A 23,676-nucleotide genomic window follows, 5' to 3' on the forward strand; every position below is an offset into this window, starting at 1 on the left:
CCATTGGATCTTCCCGAGCCAGGGATCAAACCCACGGCTCATGTCTCCTACCTTGGCAGATGGGTTCTTTACCACTGAGCCATCAGGGAAGCCCTGTAAAGCAGCGATACCCCAATAAAAACTAATTTAAAAAATCACCTTTCCAGACAGCCCTCCTCCCCCTGCATGACAGGCTTTGTCTGGCAGGTTGGCAGAGCATGGACAGAGAAAGGCCTGATCAGGAAAGCTGAGAGGGCCTCCTCAGGGTTCAACCTGAGAGCGGGAAGCATGGCTCCCACCCTGCAACCACATATGCGGGGGAAGCTGAGCCTCCCGGAGTCAGGCTGGAGGATGGGGAACATCATACCGCTTCTTCTACACCCCTGACCTTCTGGGTGACCAGCAAACCCTGCATGGGAGGGACAGAGTTCTTGGCAAGTGCCAAGACCCAGCCCAGCTCTAAGGGCCCGTTTGTCTTGTTCTCACCTCCCTGAAGAGTGAGTGATGCTGGGTTAGGACCCGGGAGCCGCACAGATCTGGGTTTGATGCTGTGTCCTCCACTCTCTGTAGGCTTTCCGTGGGTTTCTCCATTTTTCAGATAGGGATAAAGATGATAGCTGTCTTAGATAGAAAGTTGGGAGAGATGCTTGGGAAGCACAGTGCTGCACCCAGCACAAAGGAGGGAATGCAGAGGAAATGGCAGCTATTATGGTGGTGATCTCTCCCTCCGCGTATGGACCAGGCTGTCCTAGCTGGGTTTGCACTCAAGGTTATGGTCACTGGGGCTTCCCAGCTGGCTCAGGGGTAAAGAATCTGCCTGCAATGCAGGAGTCTTGGGTTCGATCCCTGGGTCTGGAAGATCCCATGGAGAAGGAAATGGCAAACCATTCCAATTTTCTTGCCTGGGAAATCCCTGGACAGAGGAGCCTGGTGAGTCCATGGGGTTGCAAAGAGTCGGACATGACTGAGCAACTAAACAACAAATACGGTTGCCATCGGGAACTCTGTCCTCTGCAAAGGAAGCTTGGTTGTGCCAACCTGTCTGCAAAGAGCAGGTGGCCTCCCTGCCCCTGTGGTGCCCTGCCCTCTCTCCCTGGCCCAAGGTTGGGGTACACTGGGCCCTGAGTTCCAGGCTCTGCTGCTAACTGGTACCCACCTGCTTCCCTGCAGACCTGCGCAGGATGACCGCCGGCTTCATGGGCATGGCGGTGGCCATCATCCTCTTCGGCTGGATCATCGGCGTGCTGGGCTGCTGCTGGGACCGAGGCCTTATGCAGTATGTAGCTGGCCTGCTCTTCCTCATGGGAGGTAAGGCTTGGGGGCGGCGGGCTGGGAGGTTCTGGTTACTGGCATTCTGAGAGAACAGCTGGTGGACATGAGGATGGAGGCCCAGACTCCATGGTGGGGCCCCTTTCCTTCACTCATTCCAGCAGTGTGTTTTGAGTTCCTCTTAGCCGCTCACTACTGCTGGTCCTTGCCCTCGGGGGTCTCCCACCTGGTGTGCAAGAGACGGTGGTGATGGCATTGAAACAGGTGTCGGATATGGAGCAAGTGTGAACCCAGGAGGTACCTGGGTATTTTGAGCACATAGTGTGTACATGCTATATACTGTGGGGCGGGAGGCAACTGCTGTCTGGACAGTTTTCTCTTCAAAAGCCTACCTCCACCCTTGATTCATGGGTCCCACGGCTGCTGCTCCCATTTCCAATGAGGCTCTAAAGCTGGTGGGACAAGGCCAAACCTTCTGTCACGTGTCTCTCTCACCTTCTGTTACTGCTGTGGCCATAGGACCAGTCCAGCCCTTTGACAGGTGGTCCATAAGCAGAGCTTATGTAGCTCTGAGGCAACAGGTTCTCGTCCGTGGGAAGTAAAAGCTCATTCACAGTCTGTACAGCCTCTTTTCTCCCTGAAGAGTTCAAGTGTGCTTTTTGGTCTCCTGGTCTGAGCCTCCAAAGCGAACGCTACCCGTGAGTGTGCCCTTCACAGGGCACTCCTTGGAGAGAGGTGGATGGACAAATTGCATGGAGTTAGGAAGAGGGGGAATTGGGCTTGTGTGGAAGGAATTGAACATGTATACAAGGAAATGTGTAAGGGCAGGAGGAGAAGTGGACGACAGAGGATGAGATGGTTGGATGGAATCGCCGACTCAATGGACATGAGTTTGAGCAAGCTCCGGGAGATGGAGAGGACAGGGAGGCCTGGCGTGCTGCAGACCATGGGGTCCCAGAGAGTCGGACATGACTGAGCAACTGAACAACAGCAATAATGAGTCCCATGCACGGAAACCAGCGTTAATTAGATGGCGGACACCACGTGAACTGCCTGACTTGGGATCTCTGATCAGGCCCAGGAGGTGGGGAGGTGGGGTATCCCGCTGGAGATTGGACGCGGCTGTCCTGGGCAGACAGAGAGATCTGGGGGCAGTGAGCTGTGGGTTGGGAGAGAAGGAGGAGAATTGTTGGGTTCAACTTGGTGCTGGACTGTTTATCCTTATGCCCTGGAGGAACAGACATCCCAAATCTCAAATTCTCTGTCACCAGAGTGAGCCATCGCCACCCAACACCACCTCCCCTGTGGGTCCCAACCGGACTGAGGCAGAAGCCAGGGGAGGGAGAGACAGGGGCAGCTCCCTCCTCCTTCCTTCCATCCCCCGCTGAGACAGGGCCCCCCCCAAAACCAGCTCCACCACCTTTTCTGTTCCCTGGGCGTTCTCCTCACTGAAGCAAGGGTCACACTCGGCCTGGGATGTCCGTGCTTGGTTTTAGCAGTGCAGAATCTTTTTCGTTTCCACCTTCCAGTCAAAAATCTTCCGTGGACCCCGAAACATGAAAAGATCAAAGTGGAGTGGCTCTGTTTGTAGTGCGTGTCCTCTCTAAGGCTCTTGTGGTTGTACAAAGATGGGCTCCAGTAAAACGGGGCTTTTCTAAGGCTCTAGAGAGGCCTCCCAGGAATCCGCGAAAAGCTGAGCAAACAGGCCTCGGGCAGAGCAGGAATCTGGGAGCCCTGGGAGCTGACACTCTTTCATCCCCGCTCTTCCGAGGTGCTCTTCCGAGGTGCTCCCTCCTCCCCGCACACTGCCCCCTCTCCCATCCCTCCAGGCCAGCCCTCCTTGCATCCCACCAGGTGCTGAGCCTTCCAGCTCTGACAACTTCCAGACAGAGACAGTGTGGGGCCCGGCTGATCTCTGCAGGCCAGCCACACACCACACCCCAGGACACTCCCCACTCACCTGAGACCTGGGTGGGAACTCTCTCCCAGAAGAGGGTGGGGGACAGGAGGGTGCCTGGGGCCCTCCACCACCCCACCACCCCATTTGCTGGGGCATCACCAGAAGCCTAGGGCTCTTGGATGCCACGTGAAAGCCCTCAGGCTGGACGGGGGACCTGAGACCCCTCCCCACAGGGGAGTGAGTGACAGTGTTGATCCCCTTCCTCCTGGTTAGTGGCTCTTTTTTTTTTTTTTTTTTTTTTTTTTTACTTTCGGCTGTGCCGGGTCTTCATCGCTGCTTGGCCTTTTCTCTAGTTGCAGAGAGCAGGGGCTACTCGCTGGTTGCAGTGCTCAGCTTCTCTTGAGGTGGAGCTCAGGCTCTAGGGCCCTCGGACCCGGGAGCCACAGCGGCTGAGCACAAGCTCAGTAGTTGTGGTGCAGGGGCTCAGTTGCTCCAAGACATGTGGCATCTTCCCGGATCAGGGATCCAACCTGTGTCCCCTGCATTGGCAGGCAGATTCTTTACCACTGTGCCACCAGGGAAGCCCTGGTTAGTGGTTTGTAATCACTGCACAGTCAAATCGCCTGCAGGGCTTTTTAACATACTGATGCTGGGGCCTCGCCCAGACTCATCCAAGCCAAACACTTGAGGTGACCCTAACGTGCAGTAAGCGAGGGGAGAGGTGGGGGAACCGGTGACTTTTAAGAGTCCTCCAGCTCTGAACTGTCCCGGTTCTGGGGATGAACTAGTTGGGAAGGCCTCTCAGGATTTGTCTTCTTCCTTCCCCGACTCCCCCCCCCCATTTTATGACTGCTTCTCAAGTTCTTAGGCCGCATCAGACAGGGCAGTGCTGTCACAGGGCATGGGTTATTATCCTGGAGGCCCATCTGAGCCCTGATCACTAAGCGTCCCAGCTAAACCTGCTTTCCTAAACCTGCTTTCCCAGCATACGTACTCCTGGCCGCCCTTCTTTTAAATGGAAAAACCATAGTTCATGATAAAATGGCAACATCCAGAAGAACTCAGGGGAGCCACTATCCCGAGAGCTGCTTAGTGCTGATGGGAGGATTGTTCTGTTAGAGCAGAGCCATCTCGTCCACCCTGGAGCTTTGTTACCTGTGTCCACAGGTAACAAGACGCTGGGGAGGGGAGGGGTGTCCACACATCTCATGGTGACCAGCAGACGGGCCCCAAGAGGTGAGAAAGAAGGACAAAGCCACTAAGAGCTGATCCCTTGATCCCTGGTCTTTGGGGGAAATTGAAGCTCTAGGTAGGGGAGGGTACCTTCTCCCTTTTCAAACGAGTGCCCTGTCCAAGGAGGCCTTCCCAGGTGGCGCTGGTGGTAAAGAACCCACCTGCCAACACAGGAGACGTAGAGACATGAGTTCGATCCCTAGGTTGGAAAGATCCCCGGAGGAGAGCATGGCAGCCCACTCCAGTATTCTTGTCTGGAGAATCCCCATGGACAGAGGAGCCTGGCGGGCTACAGTCCATAGGGTCAAAAAGAGTCGGACACGACTTGAGAGACTTAGTTGGCATGCGTGCCGAGGAAGCCAGACACAGTCACGGTAAGGGGAGTGGGAGGAGGGTGGTGGTCCCGATGCCGAGAGCAGCTGCTGCCTGCTGACCCCAGGAGTCTGGTTTAGTTTGGAGCCTGGCAGGGAGCAGACTCAGAGTGGAAGCTGTGCTTCCCTGTCCCTGCTCAGCACAGAGTTGCTGAGAGGTGAGGTGTTCGTCCAGAGACAAAGCCTTGTTGTGAAGACTCTGTGTGTCATGAAGAAACATGTCAGCACCAACTACTCCCAGAACCAGAACCTGACTGGTGCCTGTCCTCCAGGAGTTCCTCTTCTGGGGGTGACCCATGGAAAGGCTTGGAGAGTCAGCTCCCTCTGACAGCCACCTTACGAACATGGCAAAGCTGTCCCTCAAACTGTAGATATTTGTGACCAAAATGTCCCATGGCTTTACCTCTCACCCAGATTCAGTTCAGTTCAGTTCAGTCGCTCAGTCGTGTCCAACTCTTTGTGACCCCATGGACCACAGCACACCAGGCCTCTCTGTCCATCACCAACTCCTGGAGTTTACTCAAACTCATGTCCATTGAGTCAGTGACGCCATCCAACCATCTCATCCTCTGTCGTCCCCTTCTCCTCCTGCCCCCAATCCTTCCCAGCATCAGGGTCTTTTCCAGTGAGTCAGTTCTTCGCATCAGGTGACCAAAGTATTGGAATTTCAGCTACAACATCAGTCCTTCCAATGAACACCCAGGACTGATCTCCTTTAGGATGAACTGGTTGCAGTCCAAGGGGCTCTCAAGAGTCTTTTCCAACACCACAGTTCAAAAGCATCAATTCTTTGGTGCTCAGCTTTCTTTATAGTCCAACTCTCACATCCATACATGACTACTGGAAAAACCATAGCTTTGACTAGATGGACCACCCAGATTGGCTCAGTCTATAGCTGAACACAGACTAGTGCCCAAGGGGTTTGATTGGATGGCCAGTGAGAACAGCTACTGGGGACCTGACCGACCACCACAGGGCTCCCAAGCTGGCTGGGCATGGGTGTGGGGGTGGTGTGGTGAGCAGGTGGAAAGAAGGGGTCAGTAAGAGTAAAACAGGTAAATTGAAAGTGGAGAGTCCAAAGATAGAATTGCAGTTGACTGTAGATGACCCTGCCGGGGCCAAAATAAGAGGTTCTATCCACAGTCTCTTATCTGTTCCCACATGAATGGGGGTGGCCCACACTGGGTGCTTCTCTTTTCCAGGATTTAACTATTTCCAGGCTTAAAGAGAGGGCGCCCTGCACCTCAGGAGATGACTAGCAACAAATTGTTTAATTAACACTCAACCCGGAGGAGGCAATTAGTTAAGTACGGCAGCTCTGTCGGGCCAGGAGGGCGGGGGTGGTGGGTGGAATCCAGTTTCCCCTTTGGCAAGGCCTCTGGGGAGAATCTAGCTCAGACTGGCACAGCAGCATTTGGGTGCGACTGCCAGAAACAAGTGTCTGGTTGAATCACCAGTGAGATTCAGATGTACAGGGACAGGATGGCATAGGGGGAAGGACAGCGTGGCGAGGGAGCAGATGACTGCTAGGATCACTTGTAATTGACTCACCGGGTGCATCTAGAGCCGCCTCGTGGACACAGGTCTACAAATGGGTGGGAACATCTAAAGCCCGTGCCCCACCCCCTCAGCACTCCTCTGCCATATCCTCCCACACTCCTGGAAGACATCCATCATTTGCCATGAGCTTTCATCGAGGTTGACGCTGGAGCCTCCTGTGTAGACTGGTACCCGGCAATCAGTCCTTCACAGAGCAGTTGGCATAATATTTTTGAAACTATAAATCAGATGTTCACTTATCTACTACCAGTGTGCCAAAAACTTACTCTTGAACTTAAAATCCAAACTTCTTACCTTTCTTCCGAGGCTATCTCAGTTAGCTTGGGGTCATATTACAAAATACCAGAGACTGGGTGACTTATAAAGAGCAGAAATTTGTTTCTTGCTATTCTGGAGGCCAGGAAGTCCAAGATCAAGGCACTGGCAGATTCAGTGTCTGGAGAGAACCTTCTCTCTGGTTTACCGACGTCATAGATGGTACCTCCTTGTGTGTTCTCATATGATGGCAGGGAGTTCTGGCAGATCCAGTGTCTGGGGAAAACCTGCTTTCTGATTCATAGACGTCGTAGATAGTACCTTCGTGTGTGTTCTCATATGATGGCAGGGTCAAGAGAGCTCTCTGGGGCCTCTTTGAAAGGTCACTAATGCCATTCACGAGGGTCCTGTCCTCATGACCTAATCACTTCCCAAAAGCCCCTCCATTTAGTACCATCACCGTAGGGGTTAGTGTTTCACCATGTGAATTTGGGAGCACCCAGCCTTCAGTCCATGGGGAGATCCCATTTAATCTGACTCTTTCTCCCTCCCTCGACTCCCTTCCTGTCCCCTCCCCCATGCTCACATTACTCTGGCCACACCACCTGCCTCTCTCCTGGATCTCACAGTTTCACCGCCTGGTTCTGGAGCTGCCTGGTCTCTGCCCACAGTGCTTTCCCCATGTTTCCTCGTGACCGGCTCCTCTTAGGATTGAGATCCCGAATGAAGAGCTGCCCCCTCAGAGAGGGCTGCCTCAACCACCCAGTTTACAAAGCTGCCCAGTCACTCTCTGCATTTGAATTAATTTTCTACAGCACGCCCACTACTCTATGACATGTTTATTGTCACTGCATTTTGATTTGGGTTGCTTTTTTTTTTTTTTTTAAGCAGCAACCCTTGTTATCTTGCACAGTTTCCCTGAATCAGAATTCCAGGTAGGCTTAACTGCCTGGATTCTCCGCTCGGGGTCTCCGCAGTCTACAGTCCAAGTATCCACCCAAGCTGGGGTCTCATCTGAGACCAGGGTCCTCATCCAAGATCATGATGCTGTTGGCAAAATTCATTTCCTGCAGTTGTAAGACTCATGAAAGCTTGCTTGTGCAAAGCCAGGAGCAGAGAGAGTCTGTGACTCCTTCCATCTCTGACCTTCAGATTCTTTTTTTTAAATAGACTTTCTTTTTTAGAACAGTTTAGGTTTACGGAAAAATTGAGCAAATAGTACAGTGAACTCACATATCCCCCTTTGCCCTTGAACACAGTTTTCCCTGTTATTAACATCTTATTTTAGTACAATACATTTATTACAGTTAATGAATGTCCATAGTTAGTTGTTTTTATTCCTTTTTCTGTTGTTACTCGATGCCCTTTTTCTGTTTCTGAGTCCCTTCCAAAAATTCCCACTATGTTGTCATGTCTCACTGGGCTCCTTTTGACTGTGACCATTTCTCAGACTTCCCTTGTTTTTAATGACCTTGCCAGTTGAGTATATGAGGAACACTGCGTATTGTGGACACAACAATGAATACTGCGAATTCATGTGTAGTGTGGGATGCTCCTCTGTTGGACCTTATCTGGTTTTCTTCTAGTGATTAGACTGGGTTATGGGTTTGGGGAAGAAAATCACACAGGTAAGGTGCCATTTTCATCACGTCATTTCAAGGGTACCTGCTAGCCCCGTGACGTGTGATGGTTGAGATTACCCTTCATCCCCTGGAGTAAGGAGTATGTGTCAGGCTTCTCCACTGTAAAGTTACTCTTCCGTTTTCTCTGTTTCCATGCTGCCCTCTTTGGAAGGAAGTCAGTAGGCACACCTAAGCAGTTGGGGGCTGTTTCTCCGCCTTTAGGTGAAATAGCTACAGAAACTATTTGGAATTCTTCTGCATTGGAGATGCATCTCTTCTTCCCTATTTATTGACAGTAAAAGCTTTAGTCACTCAGTTGTGTCTGACTCTTTGCCACCCTATGGACTGCAGCCTGCCAGGCTCTTCTGTCCATGGAATTCTCCAGGCAAGAATACTAGAGTGTGTTGCCATTCCCTTCTCCAGAAGATCTTCCTGACCCAGGGGTTGAACCTGGGTCTCCTCCTTTGCAGGCAGATTCTTTAAATTATTTATTCATTTCAGTGTGGACTCATGAATGCTGATTTTATAGTTTGAGTCATAATTCAGTACTCTGTTTACTTTGTTGTCCAGCTGTCCCAGTTTTTTGGCCACTGGGAGCTCTTTCAGTTGGCCCCTGTGCCCTTTGGTATACTCATCAATGTAGGCTTTTGATTTTGCTTTTTGTGAGCACTTCCTTAGTTTTGGGCACTTCAAGGTGCTCCACACTCATCTAGTGTTATTTCCTGCCCTCATCTTAGAACTGACCATTTCTCCAAGGAGCCTGGTTCCTTCTGTTGGAGAATGGTATTGGAAATCAAGACCCGGATACTGGGTGTCTGCAGGGTTTTTTAACATTCCCCAACAACCCCCCCCCAACATAGACATCAGCTCCATGAGCCCCAAAAGCTTATCTGCCTTGTTCTCCAAGGTACCCCCTGGGTCTGAAAAGTGTCTGCAGCCTCTAATATCTGCTGAATGCATGTATCAAAAGAGGGAATTATGTACAACAGAGAACGTGTTTTGTTTTTTCTTGATAGAGCCAGCAGTCCTTCAAGAAATTAGCCTGTCTTATCTTCTGTTCCTGGTCTGACCTTCTCCTCTTCCATGGGGTTTCTTATTCTCATTTTATCTTTATTTGAACAGTCCTGAAGTCTGTCTCAAATTCCTTTTGGATGGAGGGTATGAATTATACATGACCTCAGAAAGAACTTTCTGTCTCTAATTTGGACTCCTAAAAAGTTAGAAATGGAAGGGGGCCTTAGAGACCATCCAGTTCGACCTTCTTGTATTTCCAGATAAGAGGAGTTATGTCGGCTGTCCTAGGTCACAAGGACCTTGATAAAGGTCCAGCAGTTCTGAAAACTTACAAGCCTGAAATGAAAAGGCCGAGGCATGGGTGTCTGGTGGCAGAAATGGAACCAGGGCCCCGTCAGGGATGCCAGCCTGGCTTCTTACAGCTCATCCTGCTCTCTCTGCTTCCAGTTCCCCGTGTGGGAGATCCCCATGACCCCCTGTGCTGTACACGTCTGCCCACAGTGGCATCACTCCGATTCTGTACTTCTAAGCAGATGCCCAGGGACAGGGGAGCCTGGTGGGCTGCTGCCTATGGGGTCACACAGAGTCGGACACGACTGAAGCGATTTGGCAGCAGCAAGTAAATGCCAGTCTCAGAATCTGTCTCCATTCCCTTTCTGTTCCTCCCTTCTCAAAGCACAAAGGGGCACATGGAGGAGACGGTGGCCAGAATTGAGGGCACATGTGCCTATGGGGAGAGGAAGTCATAAAGGTCCTTTTCCTCCCACCTGTGATCAGCGTAACCTTGTCTAACTCCCCAGTCAGTCAGGAGAGCAAAGAGGATGCTCCCAAAGAAGCTCAAGCTATGTACTTTGAGTGACTACAGTTATCTGCAAGCCAGTGATGCTCAGTGACACCCCTCCACCAAGCCCACCAGAGAGCAGTTGTGCGGTAAACCCCCAGATACCCCTCTTCTGATAGAAAAAGACCTTGATAAAGGTCCGACAATTCTGAAAACTTCCCTGGTAGCTCAGCTGGTAAAGAATCTGCCTGCAATGCAGGAGACCTCAATTCAGTTCCTGGGTTGGGAAGATCCCCTGGAGAAGGAATAGGCTACCCACTCCAGCATTCTTGGGCTTCCCTGGTGACTCAGATGGTAAAGAATCCACCTGCAATGTGGGAGACTCGGGTGCAATCCCTGGGTTGGGAAGATCCCCTGGAGGAGGACATGGCAACCCACTCCAGTATTCTTGGCCTGGAGAATCTCCGTGGACAGAGGAGCCTGGCAGGCTGCAGTCCATGGGCTCACAAACAGTCAGACATGACTGAGTGACTAAGCACACACACAAGCCTAAAATGCAGAGCCCAAGGCATGGGTGTCTTGACTGGGTGAATGTGCCTTCCAGGCAGTAAGTGGAGTGGTTTTAGGGATGCTGTGAAGTAGGACAACATCCAAGCTTCCCCCATCAGCCTCTCCCTGCTGTCCTCCCGAGCGCCAGCACTGCTCGGAAATGTGGCTAGGACTGAGTGTCTCTAAGTTCAATAGGAACTGTGTCTCAACATTCGTGACTCATGGTTAAGAGAAGCATGACCACATAAGTTAGATACTATTCTAGGGAGGGAGGATAGAATCAACAAGCCAATGACTTAACACGATGCAAGCTTATAAGAAACCCTCAGCAAATAATAGCTTTTACTCTCCTGTGTAAAGTACTAAAGTGCTAGTGAGTATTACACACGTACCCCAAGTGAATTCCCTTCTAATAGGCAGAAGAGAATCTATAATCTGTCATGACCAACAAGGGCATAAAGCCCAGCTACCTACCTTGCTGAACGGCCTCTATAACTTCAGGTGAGATTTCACTACAACCTCCCAACTCTTCTCTTGACTTCTTGTCTTACAGCCTTTCTCTCACAGTCCTCAGCAGAGATTCACAAACTACTTCATATCCTGGGATATATCTTGCCCTTTGGAAGGTGCATATTTGAATATGTTTTAGCATTTGATGATTGCATTCAAAACAAAGACATTTAGGGGGAGGAGGCACATCGTCAGGAAGATGAGGAAACAACATGCCTGCTTGGCTGATGTGGAACCAGTGGTCAGGACAGTGTAGCTGGGGCTGCATTTTTGCCTTAAGAGTGGAAATAGACTCCAAAGCACGTGCGCCCTTACCACCCAGTGGGACCTCCTCTGTTACAGATTTGCACTTTGGTGGAGAATGGTAAGCAGCCCTGGCTCTGCAAACCCTAATCTGGTCAGTGGAGGCCTTGCCAGAATGGCCTGTCACTTGCCCATCAAGCACTCAACACAGCCACACCACTACACATCATCCAGGGCAGATGCAAATTCATGCATTGCTTCCGTTGTCTTACCTGTAACACAAGGCTAATGATAGTACCCATTTGAGGCATAGTTGTGAATATTATAGAGTTAACTCATATAAAAAGGTGCCATTGTTCTCAATAAATTTCTAGACCTTAGTATTTTCACTACTGAGATGCTCCTTTTTTTTAAAACGACTACCTTCAGGGACGCTTTGCTTTAAGTAGTCCCATGTCACCACCACCGCCAACAGCATGCAAAGATACACACACCACAGGGTGGTGAAGATGAAATTGTTGAACAGATATTATTTCTCTGGCTAATCACCACCCTACTCATGCATTCATTCAATATTGATTGCCTGTACTATGTGCCAGACACTGATTAAGACCTTGGGCTGTGGTAGGAAATAGGATCAAGTCCTCAGGAACCTTGCATTCTAGCTAGAGAAACAGACAAGAAGCAAGTTCCATAAAGTAAATACATGATCTGATATCAGGGGGTGAGAACAATGGAGAAAAATTAAGCTGGGAGGGAGATGGAGAGTTCTGGGAGGCCATCATTGTAGGTGAAGGGCCAGTGGGCGGGAACAGCAGCCCCTCAGGGTGGTTATGGTGAACAGAGATGTGAATGAAGGGAGGATGCTGAGCCATGGGAAGACTCAGGAAAGATTAGTCCCTGCAAGAACAAACAGCAGGTGTAGAGGACATCCTGGGATGGGGATGAGCTTCTGGGGTCTGAAAAAGCTGAGCAAGCAGGGAGAATTGTGCCAGGAGCAGAGTGAGATAGAGATACGCCCAAAGCAGGGTGGATGGTGTAGGGCCTTGGAGGTCACGGTCTGGGCTTGATTGATTTTGCCTTACCCTCTGTCTATTTCATAGATTGCTCTGGGCTTCTCCCGTCAGCGATCATTGGATATTGTGTGACATTTATCAGTGGTCTGGCTTCCTTTGGGGGTACCTGCATCTGGGGCTTCTTCAGCCTGCCATGCCCAGTTCCAGTGAGTAAGGGCATGATGTCTATGCCTGAGGTGGCCAGGTTAGGGTAGGAGGACGGTCATGTACCCCCTGAAGCTGCTGCATTGCCACACACATGGTAACATCCTTCCCCTCCCACCGGGACCAGCTCCATAATTTGTGAGGACCAGGGTAAAATGAAAACTTGGACCCCTTTGTTGTTCATTGTTCAGTAGGTCAGTCGTGTCTGACTCTGTGCGACCCCATGGACTGTAGCACACCAGGCTTTCCTGTCCTTCACCATCTCTCAGAGCTTGCTCAAACTCATGTCCATAGAGTCGGTGATGCCATCCAACCATCTCATCCTCTGTCGTCCCCTTCTCCTCCTGTCTTCAGTCTTTCCCAGCATCAGGGTCTTTTCCAATGAGTCAGTTCTTCGCATCAGGGTGGCCAAAGTATTGGAGCTTCAGCTTCAGCATCAATCCTTCCAATGAATATTCAGGACTGATCTCCTTTAGGATGGACTGGTTGGATCTCCTTGCAGCCCAAGGGACTCTCAAGAGTCTTCTCCAACACCACAGTTCAAAAGCATCAATTCTTCAGCGCTCAGCCTTCTTTGTGGTCCCCTTATTCAAACATTATTAAGAATTTCAAGATGGCGACAGCAGAATATTAAAGCCAGCACACAGCTGCTCATGTCACAGGCCCCCAAGCCATCTCTGCCTGCAGCATCTCCCCACACCGAGACTCCCCAATCCCAGGACACCACAGCCTTTTGCTACAGAGGTTCCCAGAGAACTTGAAAACTTAGGTCTCCTCCCTTTTCTACATGCAGCTGCCCTCTTCCCTAACTGAGGCCAAGTCTGCTGGGCTGAAAATCACCCCTTGCCCTTTGATGACTAGATAATCATGCAGAACAAGTGTTCCCCCTTCCCTCACATCAAAAGCTGGCTTTCCAAACATTGCCGACACAAGCTGCTAATAAGACGTGGTGGAGTGTATTGCCTACTGCCAACAGGGAGAGGAGCATCTTCCAAAACTGACAGGGTCTCTGACTGGGGAGGTAAGGTCGGAATTTATTGAGACTTGGAACCTTGGTGTAAGACCTTTATTTCTATGCAGGTCTTTGATTAAGATTGGGTGAGAATATTGATAACATCCCAGATCGATGAAAACAGCAGGATTGAAAAAGCCTTAGCACTCATGCTTTCTGTTGATGCTTTAAATGGAAGAGTTGATGGATCGCCCATGTGTGCATGCTAAGTCGCTTCACTTGTGTCTGATTCTTTGCAACCCTGTGGACTGTATAGCCCACTAGGCTCCTCTGTCCATGGGGTTCTCCAGGCATGAATACTGGAGTGGGTTGCCATGACCTCCCTCCTCCAGGGGATCTTCCCAACCCAGGGATCAAACCCATGTCTCCTGTGTGTCTCCTGCATTGCAGGCAGATTCTTTACCTGCTGAGCCATCAAGCAAGAACTGATGGATCTTTTGGGAAGCTCCTATAATGCAGTTCAACCCCTTGCATGGGCAGGGCAGACCCAGAAGTGTCAAGGTCTAAGGAAGGGAACAGCAGGGTTAGGTTACTACAGATGGTAAAGGGTGGTTGTGATGCATTGTCTAGGCTGAGTCTGGGTGGACGATTTGGGGTCCCACTCAGGATGAGTGATTTCTCCACAACCCTGGTGCCTACCTCCACCAACACAGACATCCACAGATATAGCCCAGACTCAGGCTGGGACCCTGACAGCCTGTCTTTCCTGGTTAGAAATACTAACAGGACTGCCCCAAACTGGGGTCTCTTGCTTCCAGACAATGGGCCATCAGCAAGAATGGGTCAGGGAAGGGCAACCAAGAAGAGTGGGGGGTTGACGCAGGTAAGCTGGAAAACCATCTCTCTCCTGGAATCGTTGTCGAGAAATAAGAGATTTCTCCAATAGCCTTTCCAGTGGGAGCAGAAAGACCCAGAAAGTGGTGGCAACACCACAGAGCTTGATTGCCATGGAAACTGAGGTAATTTCTAAAGCAGCCTCAAAAGCCTCCCTCCCTGTGGTTCTTCTAGGATGTTCTTACAGAGGTGTGCAAGCTTCAGAGAAAGGGAACTTGGCTGCCAAGCTCCTGCCTCTTGAAATCAGTCATCAATCAAAGAAAAATGCTCATTCCTGGAGTAAATGCACAGACCCCTCCTGTCGGCCTTAAAAGCTGCTCCCCAGAAACAGTGACGAGGGAGGCACTGGTGGAAGTGATGAATGGCCTCTCTCCAGTCCTGGGTGCAGAGAGGAGAATGAGGACCCGGAAAGGCGGCATCAGAAATATCCACACCCAGGGAAGGCGGGGAGGAGGTTCCAGCCTCGAGAGGCTCCTGTCACCCCTACTGCTTGGATGTCTATGATGCACAGTGTGTACAGGGTTGGAGGGCTTCCCAGGTGGCACTACTGGTAAAGAACCTGCCCACCAACGCAGGAGGCATAAGAGACATGGGTTCAATCTTCCTGGGTCAGGAAGATCCCCTGGAGGAAGCTATGGCAACCCACTCCGGTATACTTGCCTGGAGAATCCCATGGACAGAGGAGCCTGGTGGGCTATACAGTCCCTGGGGTCGCAGAGTTGGATACAGCTGAGCACACACGCACACCACACCAAGAATCATAATGTAATCAGACATATTAAGCCATATTGGAAATATTTCCGCAACAAATTCTAACTCAGTTCAAAAAATATTTCTGTGAGCACACATAGTGCTTTAAAAATTGAGTAAACATAGGTCTTACTTTAAGGAAGTTTATTTTCTATGTTTTCAATAGAGAGTAGAGTGGGTTCAATCCCTGGGTCAGGAAGATCCCCTGCAGAAAGGAATGGCTACCCACTCTAGTATTCTTGCCTGGAGAATCCCATGGACAGAGGAGCCTGGCGGGCTACAGTCCATGGGGTCACAAAGAGTTGGACACGACTGAGGCAAATTAGCACGTACGCACACATGTACAGGATTGCTCAAGGTACCAGACACAGGGAAAACATCCCAGACCAGACACAGGGGCACCCTGAGGTAGGCTGAGAGGACGTCACCAACAGGTGAGCTGGGGTGTGTGCACAGTAGGACCCCAGCCCCCTCTGGGGACCAGAGGGGTGATCTGGAGAAGCAGCCCAGGTCAGAGATCTGGGGGCTGGGCCAGGCAGCCCCCACAGTGCAAAATCAGGCACACCTTGGGCTCAGGGCTACACCCCTCCACCACCCTTCACCTCACTGTGAATGATGACCCCTGTGGGTAGAGGTGGGGAGGAGCTTAGCAAGCCCAAACCAGTTGCTATCTACATTGTCCCACGATCTGCTGGTGATGGCCTTGAAGGTCTAGGAGGTGCTGGTGGGGGAGTGATTCTTGGGAAACCTGAAAGCATGATACTGGAGAAGGTTTGTGAAGATGGCCCCAGAGGTGTTAGTCAACTCTGCTCTACTGGACATGCTTCTTCATCCAACAGAACTAGGGCTTTGGGGACAGATGGGGAATGACTCGCTTTTTGTCTCCAGGTATAAAATACCTGATGGCTCAGGGGTAAAGGAGGCACCTGCAATACACAAGACACGGGAGGTGTGGGTTCAATCCCTGGCTCAGAAAGATCCCCTGCAGAAGAACATGGCAACCCACTCCAGTATCCTTGCCTGGCAAATCCCATGGACAGAGGAGCCTGGCAGGCTACAGTCGATGGGATCACAAAAGAGTCAGACACGACTGAGCGACTAAACAAACAGAAAAATAATTAGAGAATGAGTGCCTGTGTAGAGCGTTTCTTTCCCTGATGTTCTGGAAGTTTCCTGATTTTAAATATGTTTTGCTCTTATCAGATCATGTCTCATACCATGTGTCTTGATTTAGGGTTTGGAAAATACCCTCACCCCATCTATAGGAGCTATCAGAGCATCAAGGATGTCTAAGATGTGGTTGTGAGAGAGGAGAGCCCATTCCCCACTTTAGTGAACCATTGGAATCTGCCCAATGTTCATAATTCATTAAATAAACAACCCCTTAAGTACCTGCTAAGTACTTAAGGATAGAAAATATGGTACTATGGAGGATAAAAAATAAAGCTTCTGCCTGCCTGGGAGTTGCCCATGATCTTAGAGTAGAGTCAGACACCTAGACCAGTTTGTCTGATAAATGAGCCATTTCCCTCTTCAGGACTGACAACTTTGCAATGCAAAATATTAAAAACAAGAGAATTCTGTGTCATTTCAGCAGTAAGGAGGATGAGGACTTCTTTGATATACCTGTCTACCGTTCTTGGGAAAGGAGGGTGCTGCTCACCCAAAATGAAAGTGAAAGTCACTCAGTCGTGTCTGACTCTTTGCAACCCCATGGACTGTAGCCTGCCAGGCTCCTCTGTCCATTGGATTCCCCAGGCAAGAATACTGGAGTGGTTAGACATTTCTTCCTCCAGGGAATCTTCCCGACCCAGGGATCAAACCACAGTCTCCTGCTTTGCAGGCAGATTCTTTACTGTCTGAGCTACCAGTTCATTCTCAGTCAGGTGACAATTTTTAGTTCACAGAGCTCCAAAGGCAGGGGAAGTTCCCATTTGACCTTCAACATCCCACACACCACCACCCCTAGAGAACAGGTGGAAGAGGTAGTGAGGAAGGGAAGAGCTCACTTGTTGGAGCATCAGTGTTGTGTCAATGGCAGATGCTGTCCAAACGTTATTTTCCTTTCATCTTTCTGGCAGTCCTTAAGGTTGGCATTACTATGCTGATTTTGTACATAATGAACTTGTCCCACAGATCCAAGAAACAAGTTTAGAGTCATGCAATTAAGTAAATGGTGGAGCCTTAATCTAAGGTCTTCAGATCGATGCCCCCTCTTTCTTCTCTGTTCCTGGAACATGTGGGAGAAAAGAAAAGGGTACCGGGCAAGGCCACCTGGGATGAAGAAGGAGGCATAAGAAGTGAAGCAGAAGGCAGACGCAGGCTCACCCACAAGCTTTCATTAGTGTCTGGAGGCCAGAGGGGTCCTCCTCTCCCCCACTTGCAAGGGGCAAGTAGATGTCCCTTTCGGTAGGACAGGAGAAAGATGGGTAGAGAAGACCTTAAGGGCCACCCAAGCAGAGTGATCAGTGGGGACTGTGGGTGCCCAGAGAAAGGGAGCCTCTCTCTCCTGGGGACTCAAGGGCAGCCTCACAGAAAGGCTCAGGATTGAGGCTGTGGGAGGAATTCAGTAAACTCACCCCTTCAAGGGCTTTTCATGTCCATTTATCAAATGAAACTGCTCCTAGGCTTGGAGTTGGCCACTCTTCAGGAGCAGTCCATCAAGTCTTTATTTATTCATTCTGGTTTAGGATTTCACATGTCATTAATACATTTCCGTTCTTATATATCTCTATGTAACTAACTCTCTTGTGAATGAAGCAAAAAAAAAAAAAAATCCCTTTCATCGTTTAAAAAAAAAAATGCTTAAGCAGCTTTGTTTCAAGTTAAGTGTAAATTTAATATGTTTTTTGAACCCATAATTTTGGCCCTGGGGAGGAAGGAATCTGGTAGCTGTGTCCTTCCTACTACACCCCACCCCCACCCCATCCCCGCCAACAAAACCCAGGAATACCTTAAAGATTCTACCACCCTCATGGGCTACAATTTATTCTAAATAATAAATTAAAATATTCTCTCCCATTTAACTCTTAACATTTTCAACTGAAATCACATTTCCCAGAAGCCTCTGGGTCACAGATTTCTAGGGTCTTTGAGTTAGTACAGCCAAGGGCAGTGGGATGGCATTCTCTTTATCTCAGCATTCCCATCTGGGCCTGTAAAGTAGGAAACTTCTCTCCTCTCTTTAGAAGGATACCAACTCTACCTTAAAAAAAATATATTGATTTTATTTATTTATTTGGCTGTGCTGGGTCTTAGTTACGGCATGTGAAATCTTTAGTTGTGGCATGCAGTCTCTTAGTTCTGACATATGGGATCTAGTTCCCTGACCAGGGATCGAGCCTGGGCCCCCTGAATTGAGAGCACAGAGTTTTAACCACTGGACCACCAGGGAAATCTCCCCACCTCTACCTGTTAAGGCCCTGCTTCCTAAAGGAGAAGAGGTGACTGACTTCTGATTGGTGAGGTTGTCAGAGGAGACTGAGCTCCTGGGCCCAGGAGCATCTGAGTTGTCTGCTTTTGCTTGACCTCTTTAGTGGCCAGCATTCCCGGGATCAAGGCCCACCACCCAGGCCAGCATCAGGAGGCCACATTGGAGGCCTATTTTTCTTTCTTTTTCTGGCCCACCAGTGTGAGTCACTTCTTGGTGAGTGTATCTCTCTGCAGAACCAAACATTCCTTAGGGAAACTATCCTAAAATGTCAGCCTAGCAGGGGAAAGTATTACTGAGCTTGATGGTGGCCAGGAGCCAAGCCACAGTCGCCATACTTGCTTTAACAGTAAAAAAAACCTGATATCTTCTGTCCTCTTTACCTTCTTTCTGGGACTTTCTTCTCATCAGAGTTTGAATTCAGAAAATGAAGAGAGGTAAATAAGAGTAAATTCCCTAAATCTCCCAGACATGAGTGGAGCTAAAAGGGTTGCTAGGTACAGGCCCACTCACAAGCCAGCAGCACTGTGGGGAGGAGCCTGCTGATGGGCAGGGGTCCATACTGAGCTCCCCTGGGGCTTCTGACAACCAGGTCACTCTGCCCACTAGGTTTGGTTTCTGGCCTCCTGAGAAGCTACCAAAAGTCTTATTGAAAGAGAGCTGGTGTTCTAGGTCTTGATTCCTTTCCTTTCTCAACCAAAACATCCTGATCCTCATGGAAAACTCATGTCCCTCTAGAGGAAGTCACCCTTCAACCCAACATAGACCAGAGTGAAGTTATGTGTGGACTGTGATCGGTTTTCCTAGTTATCTGGAGAAGTCAGCCATGAGATTTTTATTAATTAAGCCATGAGTCTGAGGGTCACCCAGAACCTCTTTATGGCCATTTTAATAATGATAGGCCCTCTTCTCCCAATCTCACTATCTAGTAGATAAATCTTACTTAAACACCACCATGTATAGGGTCTTGTTGGGGAAGAGAAGAGCTTCTCTGCTTACATTGCTTACAGTCCAGCTCCAGAGACAGTACCCATGCACGTGAAAGAGCTGGAATGAGAGAAAACAAGTCACAAAAGCATGGATTTGAATCCTGGCTCCAGTACATAGCAGCTGTGTGATCTTGGGCAATTTACTTAACCTCTCTGTGTCTTACTTTCCCTTTCTAGACCTCATAAGGTTTTGCTTTGAGGATTCAAAGAACTACCATTTGTAAAGCTTTTGGAACAATGCCTATCATATCATGTGGAAGTGAAAAGTGAAAGTTGCTCAGTCGTGTCTGACTCTTTGCAAACCCCACTGACTGTATGGAATTCTCCAGGCCAGAATACTGGAGTGGGTAGCTGTTCCCTTCTCCAGGGGATCTTCCCAACCCAGGGATCAATCCCAGATCTTCTGTATTGCAGGTGGATTCTTTACCAGTTGAGCTCCCAGGGAAGCCCATCATATTATAAATAGTACAAATAAGTGTTTGATTCATATAAAGCTGTATATGTGTTCAGCAACCCAGTGGTGGGGTAACAGCATGCCCAAATCACTTGGGTACAGGTTTTCATTTCAAGGGAGGGCCAAGCCAAGCTGACAGATGTGCCGTGCGTGTAGAAACATAAACCAAACCAGGTGGCAGGCTCTCCTGATCTTCTGGCTACCGCCCCAAGCCTCTCTCTTCTTCTGCTAATGATCATGGCATTGGCTTGGATCAGATGGGGCAGAAGCCAGAGCGCCAATTTCTTCCAGACACTTAAACAGCTGGGTCCCTATCCTTCTACATTTCAAATCAAGGCCATTTTGAGCTGAGCCTCATATGCATGCTGATGGCGAATAATGACATCTGATGGTCTCATTCACCAGCCCTTCTGTGCATGTCAGGAAGTAAGAACCAGCATCTTCTCTCCAGGTGGCTAATGTCTGACAAAATAAGTGACAGCAAGTCCTAGAACAATTCAAAGAGAATGGTACCTTTTTGTCCTAATACCTAGAGTCACAGGATCACTTAATCAGAAGAATCTTGGAGATCTGGTCTACCCCCTATATTCTGTGTTCAAGGAGATCATAGCCAAGAGAGATGAGGTGATTTAATCCACTTCTTGGGAAAGAATGGAACCAGAACCTGGATTTTCTGATTCTTGATGGAGTTGTCTTTCCATGAAGCTACATCCTGGTCAGTAGCAGGTCTCCTCCCAGGAAGCTGGTGCAGGCTGACCCTGAGGGACCTCTGGGTGGGCCAGGAGAGTCTCATGATGACCAAGACAGTGACTCAAACACAATGAAAGATCAGTTTGTACTGGGCTTCATGCTGGCTCGGTGGGTGGGAGGAGGGTGGGGTGAGGTGGGATGGGGTGTGAAGATGAGGCTTTCTCTTGTATCTACTTAGGAAGATGACAGGTAGAGAGACCAGAGAAGTATAGTTTCAGAGATGGCCTGCAGGAGGTTTTGTATGCCTTCAAGCATCGTCCCCAGTAAGAAACCCAGGGCAAGGTTGCCCTCTGCTCTAGAGGTTCTCAAAGTTTGCTCCGTGGACCATTGTTGTCCACCGGAAGGCATTGGCTTAGAAAGAGAAGAAGAGGAAAAGCAGGAGCAGGAAGATGGCATGTTCTAAGTGGCCTTCTGCTTGGAAGCTCACTATTCACAGCTTGAGACTGTTCCTTTCTGCACAGCTGTGGTCGCCACTCTCAGTCTAGTTAAGAAGCCAGTTGGATCCACTAACTCTCAGCTCTGAACCAAGGCCCCAGATGGATAGGAAGCTGCAAAGATTCACATTGAGAAAAATGTGATGCTGTACTCTTGCTTCATTTGCCCTCTAGAACTCTCTTTCCTGTCCTATTTGGAAAGCTCACAGCTCACCACAGACTACCAGACTCAGATCTTCCCAACTTTTCATTCCTTGAGGTGTGGAATATCCAAGGCCAGTGGGCAAGAGTGGAGTGGGCCAGTGGTTGCTTCTTCTGGAGGATGCTGTTTTTTAAGGGGGCCAATGGAAGCCAATATGATGAATAGCATTCGGGTGTTTCCACAATCAAATAGTTTGAGGCTTTACAACAAAATCAGGTATTTGCTCTGTTCCTTATACCTTGGAACCTTCAGCAGATTATTTAATTTGGAATTACTACGTGAATTATATAATTTATAGGATTTATATATACATATACGATTTGCATAAATATATGTAACCTCAATATGTAACCTCACAGCAACTTCAAGAGGTACAGAAGATACAAAAGCTGAGACTTGGCTTGAGTCAAGTGCAGCTGCCTGAATTTAATCATTGTGATTACAGAATGACTTCCTCGGGAGAAAGAATGGTGGTGGTGTTTTAACCAAAGAAGAAAGAAGGGGGAACTTCCCTAGTGGTCCAGGGGCTAAGACCCCACACTCCCAGTGCAGGGGACCCGGGTTCAATCCTGGTGGGGGAACTAGATCCCACCTGCTGCAACTAAGACCTAGTGCAGCCAAATAAATACATTTTTTAAAAAAAAAAGAAGAAGGAAAAGTGTTCTGTGTAGACTAAAAACAGTAAGAATATAGCTCTCTCAGTCCCCTAGGCAATAGGTGTTTAATAAATGAATTTTGTAATTTAGTAAATGGGATAGCTATAAATGCCGCCTCTGCATCCCAGAGAAACCAGGATCAGAGCTTCTGTAGCACTCATAAAAGGTCCCCACCTCATGTCACCTAGCGATTTCCAACCCTTCTCTGAAGGCTGCTTCCTTTTACCCCTCCTGGTTGAGCACAAGCTTCATTGCAAGCCCACCAATGTCAGGATGTAACCCCTGGTGGGTACTGAAACCACTCTGAGCCCCAAGATAAGTTCTGTTACCAAGATGGGTCTCAGAACTGTATTCTGAGATCTTCCAGATCCCATGGTTTGAGTTCCAACAAAGCACGCAGAACTAAGGCTCTTGAGTGAGCACTTTGTCTGGTCTCTGCTGAGAACAAGTGCTTCCCGGCTTGGCACCTGCCCTTCGATGGGGCCAGGAGAGAATGGAGCAGGCGATGGAGATGAAAAGCAGCGAGCACAATTTTTCTTGTCCTCAAGAACAATTTTTCTTCACCGTCACTTAAAGCCTTCCCTTTCTAATATTATACTTTACCTATAGAAAGCAATTTTAACTTCTCTAAGCTTTTCCACATTTATTATTATGGCTCTGCAAAATAATCCTGCAGAGAGGGTATTATTCTGATGCTGAATTTCTATAGAAACAAAAATGCTTCCTGAAATCCAAGGCACCCATTGAAACACAAGGTAGGTAGGCACGGACCTGTGTGGGCATGCGCGCACACACGCGCGCACACACACACACACACCCCTCACCAGCCACAACACACACACACACACCCCTCACCAGCCACAACACACACACACACACCCCTCACCAGCCACAACACACACACACACACACACACACACACACACACACACACACACACACACACACACACACACACACACACACACACACACACACACACACACACACACACACACACACACACACACACACACACACCCTCACCAGCCACAAAATGATTTAGGAGAAATGAGAGTGGGAAGGCCAGCCATGGTATCTCTTTTATTCCCTTCTGTCTTTCCAAGTCCATATTTTCACTTAAAATTTCCATAGCCATTTCCTCCAGTGTTACGGATTTACTGCTCAGAGCTGTGTGTAATACAAAAGGAGACAGTGCTGCCCTGCCAGCTCTGGAGGAAGTTACAGTGTAGCTGAACAGAAACTAAAACAGGGACCAAGAGAAGGTTCCTATCCCTAATTGTCCGATTGCCTGTTCCTGATGGAAAATGTTTTAAGGATTCTGAAACAAATGTGGACTATCTCGTGGCGGGCATACTCAGAGAGGACTTCTTGGGAGATTCGGGACTTAGATTGGGCCACGAAGGAAAAGGGCCAGGACAGCTGCCAGGACTCTGTGCAGACTGGTCAGAGGGTGGAAATGGCAGAGTCCAGTCTAGGAGATGGGACAGTGGTCTCTGACCTTAGTTCCCATCCTTACATTTGAACCCACTGACGCTCTCTTCCCAAGAAAGAAAAGGCTCTGTCTTGGGTGTGGAGGTCACCAGTGAACTTGTGATCAAATCTAACATACACCCAGAAGAATTAAGTGTTTTGATGGGACTGAGTGGGAGTAAATGT

The 23,676-nt window shown here is 49.1% G+C and overlaps 1 protein-coding gene across 1 annotated transcript in view; it reads left to right on the forward strand.

Annotated features, from left to right (window-relative positions):
• Nucleotides 1–23,676, forward strand: part of TMEM178B (transmembrane protein 178B) — a 385,563-nt gene that overhangs the window by 351,214 nt on the left and 10,673 nt on the right. Inside the window, exon 3 of the mRNA XM_081534345.1 lies at nucleotides 1,150–1,287. Coding sequence (XP_081390471.1) covers nucleotides 1,150–1,287 — 138 coding nt within the window. The remainder of the gene's footprint in view (nucleotides 1–1,149; nucleotides 1,288–23,676) is intronic.

This window comes from Giraffa tippelskirchi, chromosome 10 (genome assembly GCF_054371585.1).
Source record: "Giraffa tippelskirchi isolate mGirTip1 chromosome 10, T2T-mGirTip1v1.2.pri, whole genome shotgun sequence".
Lineage (NCBI taxonomy): Eukaryota > Metazoa > Chordata > Mammalia > Artiodactyla > Giraffidae > Giraffa > Giraffa tippelskirchi.